Source organism: Monodon monoceros, unplaced genomic scaffold (genome assembly GCF_005190385.1).
Source record: "Monodon monoceros isolate NGI ecotype Baffin Bay Population unplaced genomic scaffold, NGI_Narwhal_1 Super_Scaffold_7, whole genome shotgun sequence".
NCBI classification, from domain to species: Eukaryota; Metazoa; Chordata; class Mammalia; order Artiodactyla; family Monodontidae; genus Monodon; species Monodon monoceros.
This window is the reverse complement of record NW_021703784.1, coordinates 48,227,708-48,248,261: the sequence shown is the minus strand read 5'-3', so window position 1 is coordinate 48,248,261 and position 20,554 is coordinate 48,227,708. Positions and strand designations below refer to the sequence as shown.

At 38.6% G+C, this 20,554-nt stretch overlaps 1 protein-coding gene across 2 annotated transcripts in view; it reads right to left on the bottom strand.

Annotated features, from left to right (window-relative positions):
• Window positions 1-1,512: 1,512 nt before the first annotated feature.
• Window positions 1,513-20,554, bottom strand: part of PRCP (prolylcarboxypeptidase) — a 72,412-nt gene continuing 53,370 nt past the window's right edge. For both annotated transcript variants that reach the window (XM_029209149.1, XM_029209148.1), the window contains exons 8-11: window positions 11,986-12,150; window positions 10,859-11,046; window positions 2,045-2,261; window positions 1,513-1,943 (exon numbers count right to left, since the gene is read on the bottom strand). In XM_029209149.1, the coding sequence (XP_029064982.1) occupies window positions 2,045-2,261; window positions 10,859-11,046; window positions 11,986-12,150 (570 nt within the window). In that variant the 3' untranslated portion in view covers window positions 1,513-1,943. The remainder of the gene's footprint in view (window positions 1,944-2,044; window positions 2,262-10,858; window positions 11,047-11,985; window positions 12,151-20,554) is intronic.

Below are 20,554 nucleotides of genomic sequence, written 5' to 3'. Positions count from 1 at the left end.
TCTCTAAATTTCTTTAGTTCTGCCCATTGACTCTAGGTAGTTAGAGTAACAAAGACACAGAATAAAAAACACTCCAACTCTCTGTGTCTCTCTTTCCTGGTCTTCAAAAGCATCATCTAATAATTAGAGGGATGCTTTAAATAAGGCTTATTTGATGCTTCAATTATTTTTCAATTTAAAATTAAATTTTAGCATATTATAATTAGGCCAACTTTAGTTAAGGTTGCTATCTGTCATGAAATGTACATAGAAAAAACATGTACATAAAAAAGTCATTTTTTGACAACTTTTCTCTTCACAAAAATGCAACTCATCCAAACAATCAATATTAAGTGAAGTGGCAAAGTATTTTAAAGATTTTAAGTAAAAAAGGTTTCAATGAAAATATCCTAAAATCAATATAGCCTAAAATAAATAGTAAGAATATTCTCCATTAAGCCCATAAACCCTGCATTATATAACTTCTTAGTTGACAAAGAATAAAAACTAGTATTGTCTTGACCCTTAAATTCCCACCCCAGCAGACTTTTCTCTGATGCTGAAATGAAAATAGTGACCAAATGCTTTGATGGACAACTTATCACAATGAGAAGTGAGGGCTTCCGAAACCAGACAAAGATTTTTCTGTATCTCCCAGGTGCCAGGGAAAGTAAGGGGAATATTTCAGTCTCCCACCCAAGAATGAACATTATATCTGCATTTTATAAAAAAAAATAAGTGCTTTAGAAATACTCAAGCTCAAGATACAGTTTTTAAAAAGCAGAAAATGTTCCCAAGGCAGAGTGAAAAAAAAAACTGAGAGAAAATAAAAGGAAACAAGGGAAAAGAAATCTTTCAACAGAGTAGAAACTGTTAGTCTCTCTGTCCCTGAAAGGTTTTGATCCAACCCTATTTGTTATCCTAGAAAAGCTCTTCTGAAGAAAGGTCTCAGTGTAAGAACTGCTTGAAAGAAGCCAACCCCTTGGAAATAGGAACGGCTCAGCCATTTATTAATGTCAAATATGCTGCCTGCATGAATTAGTCAGCTTGTCTTTTGGAAGCCATACAGAAAAGTTCTTGTGCACCTGCCTCTTAGTGTCCTGACACTTCTGGCTTTAATGACAGCATAACAATCACCAGAAAATAAAATTAAAAAACCAAAATGCTGAACATAATTATATTTTACCTTCTGAATAGCTGGTTCATCAGTTTTTAAAGGCTTCTTACTGAAGTATCATCAGTAACCACAGAATATAACCTGCTCAGATGTAAAAAGAAAAGGAAAACAGAGTCATTTTCCTAAACTGGCAAAACCTGACCAAACTACCACAAAACTGACCTCAGAAACAAAGAGAAATGGAGCAGAAAAAGGCCAGATTTCTTACTGGCAGTACCATGATGGCAAATATCCCAGAACTAAGAAAAGCTGCCAAATAGAAGAGAGAAAATTAAAGGACTTTATAAAAACAGCCAAGCCCAGTGCACACAGCATTCCCAACAGCTGGAGTGAGCTTCAGAAGCAACACACAGGTATAAGGTCCAGCCCTATTCTTTATTTACAGCACAGTTCAAAGTCATTAAATCAAGCACAAAAGAAATGGTTCCCATTTCCTGGTTTGGCACTGGATATCCTTCCTACCAGCTGCAATTACATCATTTTTATCCATCTTCTGCTTTTCCTTTTGGGAAAGTAGAGGAGGGGCTAGTGACAAATGGGCCAAAGAGACTTCAACTTCGAAACCAATAAATCCCTGCTTTCAGAGAAACCAAGGAAGTGACTCGCCCCTCTTGTGAAAGGCAGTCAATACTCTGCTCTTGTTATCAAGGCCACTGATGGTGTGGGAAAGCTGTCATGAAGAGATTCTTCCTGGAGGTGGCACAAAGATGGCAAGGACTCAGGTCATTGGATGGCTGCTATCACCACCATCACGTTCTCTTCTATATCAACCTTCACCACACCGAATCTAATAAACAAGGGAAAGTAATTATGTACAGAAAACCAAAGTGAATGGAAGTGTGGGTGGAATGAACTTAAAAGAAGAAACTGAAAATGATCGAACGTTACTCAGTGCATCTTTCTCAGACTTGCATAGAAATCTTTGATCCACTGCTTCATGTGTCTCACTTCCAAGGAGCGGGCTAATAGCACAGTGACGGGATCAAAGGCATTGTTGGCTCGAAGATCTAGATGATGTGCTCCCTCTGGGATGACGACCGCAAGTAAGGTGTCTGTAATATCCTTAGTTACTCCACCTCCTGACCACGGGTCTATTTCACCATTGCTAAGTGAGGGAAAGAAAAAAAAAAACAACAGATTATTAGTTTTTTATATCTACACAAATATAAGATAGGAGAAACCTACTATATGCATAACACCTAAAATTATAAGCTTATAACCTGGGGGATTTGATCTGAGGATTTAATCTGTCATATAGAAAGGTGCTTTATCCTGGAGTTTGACAATATTTCTGCAAGCAGGTACAGAAATAGGACCAGAGAAGACTGAAGGTGATGCCCCATGAATCAACCTAGATTGTACTGGGACTTGGAATTTAGAAGACTGAATTCCAATCCTGGCTTCATCACTCAAAAGCTGTATGACCTTACACAAGTTACCTGACTCAGTCTCCTTATCTGTAAAGTAGAGTTAACAAGGCCTACCTCATAAGGTTGCTTCAAGGGTTAAATCAGATGCTACATGTGGATATGTTTAATAAGTGTCAGGCACATAGGAGTCCTTCAATTAAAGCCAGTCTCCTTCTTTCCTAAGACCCAAATACCAAAGTGATAAAGAAAAATTTTCATATTTAAAAATGTTAATTATCTCTTGGCTCTTTAAAAAAACAAACCATTTTTTAAAAAAAATGTCCCTCTTAGTATAGTACTTTGGGAAATAGGGCAGTAGGACTGGAAAAATTGCTCTGAATCTAGAATCAGAACTTTTGGGCATTACTCAAGATACTCATTTTACATTAGCTTTAAAATTAAGGAAATGCTATTAGGTTATTAGTCCTGGCTGGTTCACACAACACATTTCAGAATGATATAAACAGGATCAGTTATTGAAACAGGATATTTAGTTTAGCTGAAAAAAAAGCCCATACAAACACAGACAGCATCCCTAATAATATTTGTTAACAGCTTTGTTGAGCTATAATTCATCTCCCGCAAAAGGGACACTTATATCGTACAAATTCAATGGTTTTTAGTGTATTCAGAGATGTGTAACCATCATCACGACCAATTTTAGAACATTTTCATCACCCCCAAGAGAAACCTATACTCACTGGCAGTCAAATCCCCATTCCCCTCTACTACTTCCCCTCACTCTCAGCCCCAGGCAACCACTAATCTACTTTCTATCTCTATAGATTTGCCTATTTTGGACATCTCATATAAATGGAATTATATAATGGGTGTTTTCTGTGATTGGCTTCTTTCACTTTGACATATTTTCGTTTCATCCATGTTGTAGCACGTATCAGTACATTTTTCCTTTTTATTGCCAAAAATATTCTATTGTATATGGATATGCCACATTTATTTATCCATTCATCAGATGCACATTTGTGTTGTTTCCACTTTTTGGCTATTATGAATATTACTCCAATGAACATTTGTGTACAAGTTTTTACATGGATGAATATTTTCATTTCTTTTGGGTATATAACTAGGAACGGAATTTCTGGGATATATAATGACTTAACCTTTTGATGAACTGCCAAACTGTTTCCCAAAGTGACTGCTCTATTTTATACTCCCACAAACTACATCTGAGGGTTCTAAATTCTCTGTATCCTCACCAACATTTATTAAGTGTCTTTTTGATTATAGTCATCCTATGTGGGTGTGAAATGGAATCCCATTGTGGTCTTGATTTGCATTTCCCAAATGACTGATGGTATTGAGAATTTTTTTCATGTGCTGATTGGCCTTTTGTATATCTTTTTTGAAAAAAATGTCTACTCAGATCCTTGCTCAATTTTAAATTGAATTATCAATTAAATCATTTGATCCATTTTGAGTTAATTTTTTTGTATAGTATGAAATAGGGATCCAGCTTTATTCTTTTGCCTATGAATATCCAGTTTTCCCAGCATCATTTCTTAAAAAAACCTATTCTTTCCTCAATGAATTGTCTTAGCATTCTTGTCAAAAATCAATTAACCACACAGATAAGGGCTGACTTCTAGACTGTCAATTCTCTTCCACTGATCTATATGTCTATGCTTATGCCAGTATCACACTGTATTGATTACGGTAGCTTTATACAAAGTTTGAAATCCGGAAGTATGAGTTCTTCAAATTTGTTCTTCCTTTTCAAGATTGATTTAGCTATTCTGGGTCCCTTGCATTTTTAGATGAATTTTAAGATCAGTTTGTCAATTTCTGACTGGTTTAAAGTTTACAAAGCCTTTCATATTTGACCTCACATTATATCAACCATGTGAGATAGGTTTAATTACAACTCTTAGAGATGAGAAAACTAATGCCTAGTGAAGTTAGAAGGCTTACTCAAATCAAGCCTCTGAGATACAAACTCAGATCTTGTAAGCCTATTCCAATGTTCATTTTATACTACACATTGCATTTCATGGACACATGATTGCTGTTGGAAATCAACAGCACATACCATCTTGGCTTGTGTGGTGCAGAGTAAGAAGAGCACAAACTTCGGGATCAGACACACCTGGGTTCCAGTCCCAGGTCTGCCTCTCATCTTCCTAATCTCATGGAAGCTTAGATTCCTCAGGATATAACAGGGGCTGAAACAGCTGGATTTAAGTACCTGGCCCATGGTAGGTATTAGGTCACTTTTCCCTGTACAGCACCTCTTGGTATGTCTATCTATAAATCACTTGAAATCACTTACAGAACATTTTAATGTGTGTTCTGACATTTGTTTAATGCACATTCTATTTTGCTGATATTGTTACAAAGCCTGAAATAACAAATCTTCAAGGTCATATTATCAGACATATGAAATTATTTCCATAATTTGCATAATCATTTAAGAAAAACCCTATCATCTACAAGTACGATCTATACACAAATGACTATCACATAGTATCTTTAGCCAGGACCTTTCCCCTAAACTTCAGGACCAATATTCAATTATATACTTGACATTTTTACATGGCAGTCTAACGAGACATCTCAAGCTTTCAAAACAGAGCTCTTTATACTCTCCAACTCCCAACCAGCCCTGCCACTATCTTCCCAACCTCTGTCAATGGCAACCTTATCTTTCCAGTTGCTGGGCCAAAAACTTGTTACTTTTTAATCTGTCTTTCATATCTAATCTGTCGACAAATCCTGTCAGCTATAAATTCAAATATACCCAGAATTTGAACTCTTCTCACCACCCCACTGCCACTGCTCTGGTCTAAGTCACCGTTATCTCTAGCCTGAAGAGCCTTTTTTTTTTTTTTTTTTTGCAGTACGTGGGCCTCTCACTGTTGTGGCCTCTCCCTTTGCGGAGCACAGGCTCCGGATGCGCAGGCTCAGCGGCCATGGCTCATGGGCCTAGTCGCTCCGCGGCATGTGGGATCTTCCCAGACCGGGGCACAAACCCGTGTCCCCTGCATCGGCAGGCGGACTCTCAACCACTGCGCCACCAGGGAAACCCAGTTGAAGAGCCTTTTAACTGATCTTCCTGCTTCTACTCTTGTCTCCCTGCAATCTAATATCAAGACAGCAGCCAATCTGATGCTGTTAAAATCTGAATCAGATTCTGTCACTCCTCTGCTTAAAACACTCCAAGTTTTCCCATTTCCTTCAGAGTAAAAACCAAACATGCAGGACCTACAAGTCTCTAAATGATCTGGGCCCTTGCTGCCTCTCTGATTTCATCTCCTGCTACTCTCTCCCTCCTTAACTCCACTCCAGCCACACTGACTTTCTCACTGTACCTGGAGGAGAACATGCTGGGACATTTACCTCTCAAGGCCTTTGCCTCTGCTTACCTCTCTGCTTGAGTATTCTTAGCCCACCGAACTCGTGGCTAGCTAGCTCCTTCCTCCACATCACTATTCAAAAGTCACCCCTGGGCTTCCCTGGTGGCACAGTGGTTGGGAGTCCGCCTGCCGATGCAGGGGACATGGGTTCATGCCCTGGTCCGGGAGGATCCCACATGCCACGGAGCTGCTGGGCCCATGAGCCATGGCCACTGGGCCTGCGCGTCCGGAGCCTGTGCTCTGCAACGGTAGAGGCCACTGCAGTGAGAGGCCCGCATACCGCAAATAAAACCCAAAAAAACAAAAACACAAAAACAAAAGTCACCCCTTGGTGAGGTCTTCCTTAGTCACCTCATCTAAAACTTCAAACTTCTCCCCACCCCCACCAAGATTTCATAAACCTCTTCCCCTTATTTATTTTTTTTCCCTTAGCACTTATCTCCTTCTAACATGCTTATAAGTGCTATCTTGTTCATTATCCATCCCTCAAACTAGAACTCCCCAAGGGCAGGGCTTTTTGTCTGTTTTATTACTGTATCTTCAGCACCTGGCACACAGTAGGAGCCATACAAATATTTATCGAATGAATGAAAAAAGAATGTATGTAGTTATTTGTGGCCTTACATCAGATGCCCTACACAAAAGAGATCTATAAATACACACATGCAAGTTTAGGAACATGTAAATCACTTCAGTACTTTTCACATGGGAAAGCATAGTTCACCTAAGTGATTCATATAAATATAGAGAGACTGACCTTCAGCTATGTGTAATACTGGCAAGAAACAATGAACTAAGTCAGCAGACCTAAGTTTTATACCCTAGTAAGCCACATGACTTTGGGTAAGTCACCTGACCCCTCTGAACCTCAATTCTCATGTGTATTACCAAAAATAATTTTTTTAAAGATAATGCCCCTCACTCACAGAGATATTGTGAGGCCCAAGTTGAATAATATATGTGGAAATAAGGTATAAACTATAAAACACATGAATGTGCAGCATTATTATAGTTATTATCATATTCTGTAAGCATAAGAAATGTTAATACTTCTGAGAGGTAAATGAATAATGAAAAGGGATGCAATAGCATTTCTCACAGAAATTTGGTCAGAAAACGAATGCAATCAATTTTCTAGGTAAATGTACAAATTAAAAAAGAAATAAGCATTTAGGTATGTTAAATACATGTGTATCTGAAATACAAGTTTAAAACCCCTGTTCTACCCTCACCACACTTTTAACCACATTTTTCTTCTTAAAAAAATTAATTCAATTGCAACTTAAGAACATCATTCTTGGGGAAAAAAAATCACTCCAAAAATGTATTTTTTTGGCGGGTTTTGTTAAAAACAAGAGGAAAAACTCACATGCAAAATAGGAGCCTTAGTTTTCAACTATGAGATAAATTTTTAAAGTAAACTACACAAGGAGTTGGATTCTCTTAAGTGAACAAATGGCCTTTATCATTATTGCAATTTGACAGGACCAACCCAGATAGGAAACTCTCCATTATTTGCAAAACAAAAAAGCTATCCCAACAGCCACATAATAAGCAAACTGCATTTGATTTAAAAGGTCATCTGAATCAGCCTAGTGGCTTAGCAACAGTGTTTGGAGTTGCTGAGAGACCTAAGATGCACATGGACTTGAATTTCTTGGTTCTAGACATGTGAAAGCTAAACCAGTCACTGGGAAATTTACAGGAAAAAAAAATACTGGCTTTCATGAGAGAATCTAGATGCCTGGATAAAATTCCCAACACTGAGCCTCACTTAATTGCTGGCAACAATTAATTTGCCTGAGAAATGATGTTAAAGTAACCAGCTTCTCAGAGACTCCTTTTTGAATTTATATTTAAATAACTGAAAATGACCATTTGTAAGATAATTTCTTACCAACTGGAGTTGGGGAAAAAATAAATCCTTCTAACAAAACCACTGTGGAATAAGAAAATTGCTGAAATGGAACTATTAATAGCTACTATTAAATCCTCATTCATTCAACACATTTACTGAGTGCCTACTATGTGTCAGGTACTGACTGGGTACAGGTGACTTAACCATGAACAGACAAAACCTCTGCCCTCACAGTGCTCACTTCTATGATAATCTATCTCCTCCTCAAAGTAACTCTGGCAGGTAGTCATTATTTCTAACTCATAAAAATTGGCAATTTGCCTGAGGCCACGCAGCTAATTCAGGGTAGAAGCAGAATGGCACCCAGGTCTCCCTGACTTCAAAGCCCAAGCTCTTAACTGGCAAATCTCTAATCCAACCATTAAAAACAGACTGAATTTTCTAACTAGAAAAGCAGTCACAGTTGGATTTGTGTGAGGTGACTTGAGAGAAGCATGAACATAAAATACACTTTCCACATGGTTCCTTGGACATTTTCTTACTCATCAACCAGTAATGTTTTCTAGCTGATGGCCACTAAGTAGACAGAACAGACACACCTAAAGCTGCTCTTTTACTTTCAGAATATGCTTTCTTCAGAAAAGCAGTAGAATTTTGAATTTTTAAATAACTTAAGTTTTACATTGAATTCTTCACACCTAGCAGCATATGGGAAAAGATTTCTTTTTAAAAGTAGTCTTGCCACTGCACAAAGATAAACCAGCATTTTCATATAGTTCTGCCTTTAAACTTTCACATGCCTCTGAAGCCTTTCTGAGCTTTATATCATTCCTCATCCTTATCAAACATATTAGGCATTTACTCTGTGCCAGTCACTGTAGCAGGTGCTAAAGGCACAGAGATGATTAAGACAAAGTCTCTGTCTTTGAGAAGTTTACAGTCTCATGGGGCAGATAGAAACACAAACAGATAATTTCCACACAGGGCGCTAAGGAATAGTCACAGGCCTTAGTGGAGCTAAGTGTGTGGGGGAAACCTAACCTCCCTGGAGGTGTCAGGGAAGGTTTCTTGGAGGATGCCCAAGCCTTAGGAAAAAGAAAAAAGGGGAAGGAAAGGACATTCAGGGACAGATAAGTCCCCTGTTGGCTAGAAGGTAAAGTACAGGCTGAGAGTATACTTCCATTTATTCATTCAACGTACATTTTTTGAGCATATATATTTGCTAGGTCTGGGCCAAGTACTTCACTAGGTTAAATTTTTTAAGCATCACAACAACTCTGTGGGTGATTTTACAGAAGAGAAAACTGAGGGTCAAAGAGCTTAAGTAATTTAAGACAGCTCATTCTGCCTTTGCACAACTCTGTTAGGAAGTCCTTTCTTACACTGAGCTAGAAGTTTTTAACACTGAGCCATAATTTCCACCTACTGGCTTCAGTTCTACTCCTCAACCTTTTTTCACAAAATCCATCCTCTCCACCGATGATGACGATCATGATGATGATGATGATGACAACTGCTATTTTGATACCCTGAGGAAAACAGTATAAAGGGACAAATGGATCACTAAAATACTCATCTGTAATGGTTGAATCCAATAAAAAAGGATAATGTATTTGACGAAAACTCAGATATTAAAACCTTTATACAAGGATTTAAAGACTCCACTTTACAATTCAACTTGAACTTCAGCTTTGAGCTTACAGCATCAGCATGCTAGAGAAATCCATACAAATACTACTTGGAGGTAAGGTCCTAAAGAAAAACAAGAACATGACAAAGTACTTCCTCCTCTGAGGCAACAAGATGACCTTGGACACCCAAGGCTTATACGTAAGCCTTTTTCAGTCCTCTCAGTCCTTTCATGTTTTCCTGATTTCAAACATCCTAACTTGGCAGTTTCCTTAAATACCTTAAATATACTTATTTGCTCAACTGTCACTTCATAAGGTTAAGATGAAAAGTATAGTTTTGCAGACTCCTATTGAGGACAAGGAAAACAATTTCAGGAAATTAAAAAGAATCTTTAAGTTTTCCATATAGTGGGGGCAGGTACCCTACTGAGTGAGAAAATAGCATGAACCCAGTAAGACAGAGGCTCTTTTGCAAAATGGGCAGTGCCACTGGCCTAAACCCAGAGAGTGATCCTTCAGTCAAAACAGCATTCCTCACTCCTAAAAGCTATTGGCCATGTCTAGAAGGTCAAATGTAACTCTGTTTAGAAGAGTTTGTAAAAGAATGACATTTACAATTTAAACAATAGGTCCAGTTTAAGGGATATGTACAGGTATCTCTCTACTATCTCCATATAGATTTGGGGAAATTTTTAATTAAATGGTTGCTATTTTAATAACTAACAACCTAATATTCAAGCCAAAACATGGAAATTTTGAAGTTGCAATCAGACACATAGAGTCTACTCAATTAACTCCAACGTGAACCAATACCAAATATGACACTACTAGTGCAGCAGTGTAACAGAAGAACAAACACGGGTTTTGTAGTCAGACACACCAAGGTTGCAAACTGACTTTATCACTTGGTAACTAAAACAAAGCTGGATGAGTTTTGGCAAGTGACTGCTCACAGTGACCTTCACTTTTCTCCTCAGTAAAAAAGGGACTATAAAAACTGCTTCCAAGGGTTGTTGTGAGAATTGAATTAAGTAATTTATTTAAAGTGCCTCATACAGTGCCTGGGACAGAACAGAGTGGGCACTTCAAAAGTGTTTGTTAAATATATATTAAACTTTTTTATTATCATTGATAACAACAGTAACACAAATTGAGAACAACAGATGATGCTTCACTTTGTGTTGGAGAGTATTTTTTTAATATTTTAACTTTGTTGCTGTTGTTTTTAAGCCTTTAAGCATACTGGTAATAGAGCAAAAATTCATATCACCTCTCAGCATCCTCTGTCTTTCAAGAAGTAGAAAAACATGATGGATACCACTGCTGTATTCTATATTGTTGTAACTGTGCAGCATTTTCCTGGTTCTCTTTTCTCAGCTATTCTAAAAATGTCTCCGTCAACCAAAGTTTTCTTTGGATCAGCAAAAATTCACCTGAAAATGATGTTCGTGTGCGAACTGATGTTTTTGCCTCCATACATAGTAGGGATCCAAGAGGGCCTTGGTTTCACACCCCACTGTTTAAAACAGTCATCAGAAAATTCCTTAAAGTTCCACGAGTGAGGTTCGAACATGTCATCAATACCATTAGAACAGAAGGGCATGACCATTTCTGTGCAGGTCTGAAAAAGCAAACCAGGAGAGATTCCAGTGAGAAGATGAGGCATAAAATGTTAAAGAAATTGACCAATGTCATACAGCTTGTAAGCAGTAAAGCCAGGGTTTGAACTCAAGGAGTCTGGCTTTCAGAGCCCCTGTTCTTTATGCCATACCACCTCTCATTATTCCTGGAAAGGCTCAGCTGAGAAGTCACAGAAGTTGGGGCTATACATTCCTTCTTTGCAAACTGCTTCATTTCACATCTATTATCATATTTAATCCTCAAAACAACTCTGGAGGAAAGTATTACTATTATTATTACTAGTCTCATTGTACAGATGAAGGAATGAATGGAGGCTCAGACAGAATCACGTTAGACTCCCCCTTCTTTTCTGTGTCCATAAAATGCTACCTTTATAGGACTTACCAAGATCTATTGTAACATTAGTTTAGTTACCTATCATTTCCACCAAGCTATATTTGATGATTAGATCGTATCTCATTTACCTTTGTGTCTCTGGAGCCTAGAAAAGTGCCTGACTTGTGGTAAGTACTCAGAATATATTCTGTGATGATTAAATACCAAACTGAACTAGTATATATAGTATATATAAGACAGGTAAACAACGAGGTCCTACTCTATAGCACAGGGAGCTATATTCAATATCCTGTGACAAACCATAATGGGAAAGAATATGAAAAAGAATATATATATGTATAACTGAATCAATTTGCTGTACAGCAGAAATTAACACAACATTGTAAATCAACTTTACTTCAGTAAAATAAAAAAAAATTGGTATTTAATGAATGTATGAGTGAGGAAACTTATCCATAGTCTCAAAGTATAAGGTAACAGAACTCAGATTTGAATCCGGGTGATAAAATCTTGCAAATTCTCTGTTATAGCACAACCATATCAGTGAAAAGTAAGTTCCACTTGGGGAAATATACACACTTACCTGATAGCTCCAACCCAGGGCTCCCAGACTGCTGGTTGCTGTCTCTGATATATTCAGGCATCTCGCCCGGCCCGAATAATTGTAATATACATTCAGAGCTTGGAAAATATTCTGCAGCAGCCATGTATCAGATACATTGGGATTTTTCAAATACTGGCACACTACCTGTCATTTTAGAGAGATAAAAGGGAGAAGAGTCGAATATAAATATAAAATTACAGTTTAATAAAACAAAGAAGAAATATGAGTTTGATCTGATCATAAAACAATCTTAAGCATCTAACGGCATTGCCTGACAATTTCTATCTATTGCATATAACCACCTTCATAAATGAATAAACCTTTCAAATTACTCTCCAAACTACAGAAATAAACCAAAGTCATTTGCATGGTATGCAAAGTCCTCCCCACTTACCACTCTAGGTTTATCTTCTGCAGCCTTTGCTCCAGCCTAGCAAAACCATTCCCACCACACCAACTTCTTTCCCTCCTCACTGCCTTCGCTCACACTGAAATGCCCTTTTCCCACTCCACTATTGCCTGGCAAACACCAACTCATCTTCTTCAACGCAGCTCAAGTGTCACCTCCTCTATGAGGCCATTGTTGCCTATGCCCTCAAGTCAGGGAGAACTAAATCACTCCCTTCTTTGTGCCTCCTCATCCTGTGCTTATTTCTATCAGAGCTGATACCACACTCATTTGATTCCAGAATGTCTCCCTTGGTACTTAGCAAGGCATCTGGCAGCTAAATGTTTGCTGAATGAATGACTATATTTTTATGAAAATGCAAAATTTATGAAATTTCTTTTGGAAAAACTACACCAAGCTCCTACATCTGTAACATTATAAGAAGCATATCAGGCAGCTCCCCAGTTCAAAATACTCCTAACACTCGACTATAATCAGAGCTAAAAGTCACAGGTAATACTTGGGGTTGGGAGCGAAGGCAGGACTGACTAGTCAGGGACATGGGGAAATTTCAAGGTTATGAAAATATTTCTTATCTTCATTGGGGTCTGGACTATACAACAAACAACACACAATTTGTATGTAAATTTTACCTCAAAAAATTTATAAACAAATATTGAACTCTAGATAGTGATGTTAAAGCTGAAGTATACAGTCTATATTTCATTTATTTCTGCTCTAATCTTTATTTCTTTCCTTCTACTGACTTGGAGCTTCACTTGTTCTTTTTCTAGTTCCTTGAGGTGTAAATTTAGATTGTTTATTAGAGACTTTTCTTGAGGTAGGCATTTATCACTATGAACTTCCCTCCCAGAAGTGCTTTTGCTGCATCCCATAAATTTTGGTATGTTACATTTCCATTTTCATTTGTCTCAAGGTAGTTTTTAAATTTCTCTTTTAATTTCTTCTTTGACCCACTGGTTGTTCAATAGCATGTTGCTTTATCTCGAAATATTTGTGAATTTTCCAGTTTTCTTTGTGTAATTTATTTCTAGATTCATACCACTGTGGTTGGAAATGATGCTTCATATGATTTCAATCCTCTTAAATTTTCTAAGACTTGTTTGTGGCCTAACATTTGATCTATCTTAGAAAATGTTCTATGTGTACTTGAGAAGAATGTATATTCTGTTGCTCTGAGATAGAATGTTCTATAAATATCTGTTAAGTCCATGTAGTCTAACGTGCTGTTTAAAATCAATGTTTCCTTATTGATTTTCTGCCTGGATAATCTATCTATTGATGTTAGTGGGGTATTAAAGTCCCCTACTGTTCATGTACTGCTGTCTATTTCTCCCTTTAGGTCTGTTAATATCTGCTTTACATATTTAGGTTCTCCTATGTTGGGCACAAAGATATTTACAAATGTTATATATTCTTGTTGAATTGACTCCCTTATCATTATGTAACACACTTTTTTGTATATCATTATAGTCTTTATTTTAAAGTCTATTTTATCTAATATAAGTATAGCTACCCCAGCTTTCTTTTGGTTTCCATTTGCATGGAATATCATTTTCCATCCCTTCACTTTCAGTCTGTTTGTGTCCTTACATCTAAAGTGAGTCTCTTATAGGCAACATATTGATGGTCTTGGTTTTTTATTCATTCAACCACTCTATGTCTGTTGATTAGAGAATTCGGTCCATTTACATTTAAAGTAATTATTAATATATATGTGCTTATTGCCATTTTGTTCATTGTTTTCTGGCTGTTTATGTAGCTCCTCTAGCTCCTTTCTTTCTTTGTCTCTTGCCCTCTTCCTCTGTGGCTTGATGACTTTCTTTAGTGGTATGTTTATATTCCTCTCTATCTTTTGTATATTTACTATAAGTTTTTGTTTTGTGGTTACCATGAGGCTTACATATAACAATTTATATCGATAAAAGTCTATTTTAAGTTGATAACAACTTAAGTTTGATCCCACTGAAAAGCTCAACATTATTACTCCCCCATTTTATAATTCTGAAGTCACATTGTACATCTTTTTCTCTTGTATATCCTTAACAAGTTACTGTAATCATAGTTATTTTTACTACCTTTGATTTTTTTGGCCTTCACACTAGTTTTGTAAGTAATTAATCCACTACCTTTACTATATATTTGCCTTTCCAGTGAGATTTATTCTTTCATATGAGTTCTTGTTACTACTTAGTGCCCTTTCTTTTCAGTTTAAAGAAGTACCTTTTAACATTTCTTATAAGGCTGGTTTAATGGTGATGAACTCCTTTAGCTTTTGCTTGTCTGATAAACTCTATCTCTCCTTCACTTCTGAATGATAACTGCCAGGTAGAGTATTTTTAGTTGAAAGGCTTTTTCTTTCAGCACCTTACATACTGTGTCCTTCCCTTCTGGCCTGCAAAGTTTCTGCTAAAAAATCTGCTCATAGTCATGGGAGCTCCCTTGCCTGTAACAAATTGCTTTTTCTTGTTGCTTTTTAATATTTTCTCCTTGTATTTAACTTTTGACATTTTAATTATAATGTGTCTTGGTATGGGTCTGTTTGGATTCCTCTTATTTGGAACTCTCTGGGATTCCTGGATCTGGAAGATTAGGGAAGCTTTCACCTATTATTTCTTCAAATAAGATTTCTGCCCCTTTCTCTCTCTCTTCTCCTTCTGGGAACCCTATGATGTGAACGTTAGACCACCTGATGTAAATGTTAGTCTATAAGTCCCTTAAGCTATTTTCACTTTTTTTCATTCTGCTGCTCTGACTGGGTAAGTCCTACTGCCCTGTCTTTGTGTTGACTGATCCTGTCTTCTGTTTCATCTAATCTGCTGTTGAACCCCTCCAGTGTAATTTTTTTCAGTTATTGTATTCTTCAGCTTTGTGACTTCTATGTGGTACTTTTTTAATATTTTCCATCTCTTTGCTGAAATTCTGTGTTCATCCATTCTTGCTCCCCAGTTCGGTGAGCATCTTTATGACCATTACTTTGAACTCTTTATCAGGTAAATTAATATCTCTCTCATTAAGATTTTTTTCTGAGGTTTTATCTTGTTCTTTCATTTGGAACATATTCCTCTATTTCTTCATTTTGTTTGACTCTCTGTGTTAGTTTCTATATAATAGAAAAAACCACCTCTCCCAGTCATGAAGGAGTGGCCTCGTGTAGGAGATGAACCTTGTTGTTCAACCCTGCCTTAGCTCTTGGGTGTCTTTCAAACCTTTGTGCTTATCCAAGCAGCCTATTACATTTTTAATAACTCCAAGTAGTTGAGGACATGCCAAAACCTGTCAGCATCCCAAAACGGAGGATCTTAGCCCTTTCATTCAGGATGACTAGAAGCCAGACCCTCAAGCACTAGCTTTTAAAAGTATGCAAATATATACAGTGCTGTGGGACTGCAAGCATAAGCCCTGTTGGCCACCAGAGTCAGGTGATCTGGAAGTGTCCACTGGGCAGTCACAAAAAACAGGGCTCCAGATGAGTGTATAAGCTCTTTTCTAGGTGATATCAGCAAGCTGAAGCAAGGCAGAGGGAAAGCACCAAGATGGCATCCATGGCCTACATCCCTTAAGAGCAGCTTTGCAGGCCACTAAATACGTGTTAAACCTGAAGCCTGCCCCTCAGGCAGAAGCTCCAAACAAGCAAAGAAGTCTCCTTCACAAAAAGACTAGGGGGTGTACCTCAGTCTGCTGTCTATGCAGTGCCCTGAGGGTGGCAGCCTGACAAGAACCAGAGCTCCAATAGCACAGTCCCATGGGACTCAGGAATGTAAGACCCACCCACCCCAGCCACCAGAGCCAGGTGATCAAGGGGTGTCCCCTGGGTGGGAGCCACAAAACCTGGGGTGCCAGACATAAAAGCCAGGGCACCAGACACATGTAAAGCTCCCCTCCAGGAAACACTGCAGTCTGGAGCATGGCAATAGAAAAAAAATTAATAAAACTAAGACCTGGATTTTGAAAAATAAAATTAGCAAATCTTTAGCCAGAGTGACCAAGAAAAAAAGAGAGAGAACTCAAATAAATAAAATCAGAAATGAAAGAGGAGATACTACAGATACTACAGATCCTGTGTATTTCTGATACTGCAGAAATACAAAGGATCATAACAGAGTACTATAAACAATTATATGTCATCAAATTCAACAACCTAGAAGAAATGCATAAATTCCTAGAAACATGCAGCCTATCATGACTGAATCATGGGGGACTTCCCTGACAGTCCAGGGGTTAAGACTCCACACTTCCACTGCAGAGGATACAGGTTCAATCCCTGGTTGGGGAATTAGGATCTCACATGCTGTGCAGTACAGCCAAAAAAAAAGACTGAATCCTGATGAAACAGAAAATCCAAACAGGCTGAATACTAGTAAGGAGATTGAATCAGGAAACAAAAACCTTCAAAAAAACAAGAGTCTAGGACCAGATGGTTTCACAGGTGAATTCTACCAACATTCAAGGAAGAATTAATATCAATCCTTCCTAAACTCTTCCAAAAAAATAGAAGAGGGAACACTTCCAAGTTCATTTTACAAGGCCAGAATTACCCTGATACCAAAACTACATAAGAATGCCACAAGAAAAGAAAATTACAGGCCAATATCCCTGATGACCATAGATGCAAAAATCCTCAACAAAATATTAGCAAACCGAATTCAATGATACACTAAAAGGATCATACACCGTGATCAAGTAGGATTTATCCAGGGAAGCAAGGATGGTTCAACATCAATAAATCAGTCAATGTGAACCACCATATTAACAAAATAAAGGATAAAAATTAAATGATCATCTTTTTTTTTTTTAATTTATTTATTCATTTATTTATCTTTGGCTGTGTTGGGTCTTCATTTCTGTGCGAGGGCTTTCTCTAGTTGCGGCGAGCGGGGGCCACTCTTCATTGCGGAGCGCAGGCCTCTCACTATCGCGGCCTCTCGTTGCGGAGCACAGGCTCCAGACGCGCAGGCTCAGCGGCCATGGCTCACGGGCCTAGTTGCTCCGTGGCATGTGGGATCCTCCCAGACCAGGCCTCGAACCCGTGTCCCCTGCATTGGCAGGTGGATTCTCAACCACTGCGCCACCAGGGAAGCCCCAAATGATCATCTTAATAGATGCAAAAGAAGTATTTGACAAAATTCAACATCTATTTATGATTAAAAATAAAAACTCTCAACAAACTGGGTATAGAGGGGACATACTTCAACATAATAAAGGTTGTATATGACAAGCCCAGAGCAAACATCATACTCACAGTGAAAAGCTGAAAGCTTTTACTTTAAGATCAGGAACAAGACAAGGATGCCCACTCTTACCACTTTTATTCAACATACTATTGGAAGTCCTAGCCAGAGCAATTAAGTAAGAAAAAGAAATAAAAGGCATCTAAATCTGAAAGGAATAAGTAAAACTACCTCTATGTGCAGATGACATGATATTATATATAAAAAACCATAGAGGCTCCATCAAAAAACTGTTAGAGGAAATTCCCTGGCAGTCCAGTGGTTAGGACTCCACACTTGCACTGCAGGAGGCATGGGTTTGATCCCTGGTCAGGGAAATAAGATCCCACAAGCCGTGTGGTGTGGCCAAAGAAAAAACTTAGAAAATTAATGAATTTATTAAGAAAAATCAATGAATTCAGTAAACTTGCAAGAGACAAAACCAACATACAAAAATCTTCTGTGTTTCTATATACTAATAATGAACTATCAGAAAGAGAAATTAAGAAAACAATCCCATTTACAATTACATCAAAAAGAATAAAATAGGGCTTCCCTGGTGGTGCAGTGGTTGGGAGTCCGCCTGCCGATGCAGGGGACATGGGTTCGTGCCCCGGTCCGGGAGGATCCCACATGCCGCGAAGCGGCTGGGCCTGTGAGCCATGGCCGCTGAGCCTGCGCATCCAGAGCACTCCGCAGCGGAAGAGGCCACAGCAGTGAGAGGCCCGCGTACCACCAAAAAAACAAACAAACAAAAAAGAATAAAATACCTGGGAGGAGGTATTTTAGACATGAAAGACCTACATATTAAAAAATACAAGACATTGGGCTTCCCTGGTGGCGCAGTGGTTGAGAGTCCACCTGCCGATTCAGGGGACACGGGTTCGTGCCCCGGTCCAGGAAGATCCCACATGCTGCGGAGTGGCTGGGCCCATGAGCCATGGCTGCTAAGCCTGCGCGTCCGGAGCCTGTGCTCCGCAATGGGAGAGGCCACAACAGTGAGAGGCCCATGTACCGCAAAAAAAAAAAAAAAATACAAGACATTAATGAAAAAATTGAAGAAGACACAAATAAATGAAAATATATTTCATGCTCATGTATTGGAAGAATTAATATTGTTAAAATATCCATACACAAAGCAATATACAGATTCAATGCTATCCTTATCAAAATTCCAATGACATTTTTCACAGAAATAAAATTAAAAATTCTATAATTTGTGTGCAACCATAAAAGACCCCAAATGGCCAAAGCAATCTTGAGAAAGAACAATGGTAAAGGCATCACACTCTCTGATTTCAAACTATATTACAAACCTCTATTAATTAAAACAATATGGGGCTTCCCTGGTGGTGCAGTGGTTGAGAGTCCGCCTGCTGATGCAGGGGACACAGGTTCGTGCCCCGGTCTGGGAAGATCCCACATGCCACGGAGCGGCTGGGCCCGTGAGCCATGGCCACGGAGCCTGCACGTCCGGAGCCTGTGCTCCGCTACGGGAGAGGCCACAACAGTGAGAGCCCAGCGTACCGCAAACAAACAAACAAACAAACAAATAAACAATATGGTACTGGCATAAAAACAGACACGTAGATCAATGAAACAGAATAGAGAGACCAGAAATAAACCCATGCATATATGGTCAATTAACTTATGACAAACAAATCAAGAATATACAATGGGGGGCTTCCCTGGTGGCACAGTGGTTAAGAATCCGCCTGCCAATGCAGGGGACACAGGTTCGCGCCCTGGTCCGGGAAGACCCCACATGCCGCGGACCAACTAAGCCTGTGTGCCACAACTACTGAGCCTGCGCTCCAGAGCCTGTGAGTCACAACTCCTGAAGCAACAAAAGCCAAAATAAACAAGTGGGATTTCATCAAACTAAAAGCCTCCTGCGTAGCAAAGGAAACCATCAACAAATGAAAAGGCCACCCACTGAATGGGAGAAAATATCTGCAAATCATATATCTGATAAAGGGCTAACATCCGAAATATATAAAGAACTCATACAACTCAACAACAACAACAAAAAATCCTATTAAAAATGGGCAGAAGATCTGAATAGACAGTTTTCCAAAGAAGACATACAGATGGCCAACAGGTATATGAAAAGATGCTCTACATCATTAATCAAAAGGAAAATGCAAATCAAGAGTACAATGAGATATCACCTCACATCTATTAGAATGGCTATTATAAAAATGACAAGTGTTGGCAAGGATGTGAAGAAAAGGGAACCCTATGCACTGTTGGTAGGAATGTAAATTGGTACACCACTTTGAAAACAGTATGGAGGCTTCCTTAAAAACTTAAAACTAGAAATGCCATAAAATCTGGCAATTCCAATTCTGGGTATTTACCCAAGGAAAACAAAAACACTAATCCGAAAAGATATATGCATCTCCATGTTCATTGCAGCATTATTTACAATGGCCAAGATATGGAAACAACCTAAATGTTCATCAACGGATGAATGAATAAAGGAGATATGGTACATGTATACGATGGAATATTATTAAGCCATAAAAAAAGAGTGAAATCTTGCCATTTGTGACAACATGGGTAGACTTTAAGGGCATTATGCTAAGTGAAATCAGTCAGACAGAGAAAGGCAAATACTATATGATCTATCTCTCTTATATGTAGAATCCAAAAAAAAAAAATTTTTTTTTTTAATTTAAAAAACCATGCTGGGACTTCCCTCGTGGTGCAGTGCTTAAGAATCTGCCTGCCAATGCAGGGGGCATGGGTTTGATCCCTGGTCTGGGAAGATCCCACATGCCGCAGAGCAACTAAGCCTGTGCGTGAAAACTACTGAAGCCCATGCACCTAGAGCCCGTGCTCCGCAGCAAGAGATGCCACCGCAATGAGAAACTCGCACACCACAACAAAGAGTAGCCCCCGCTCGCCGCAACCAGAGAAAGCCCCC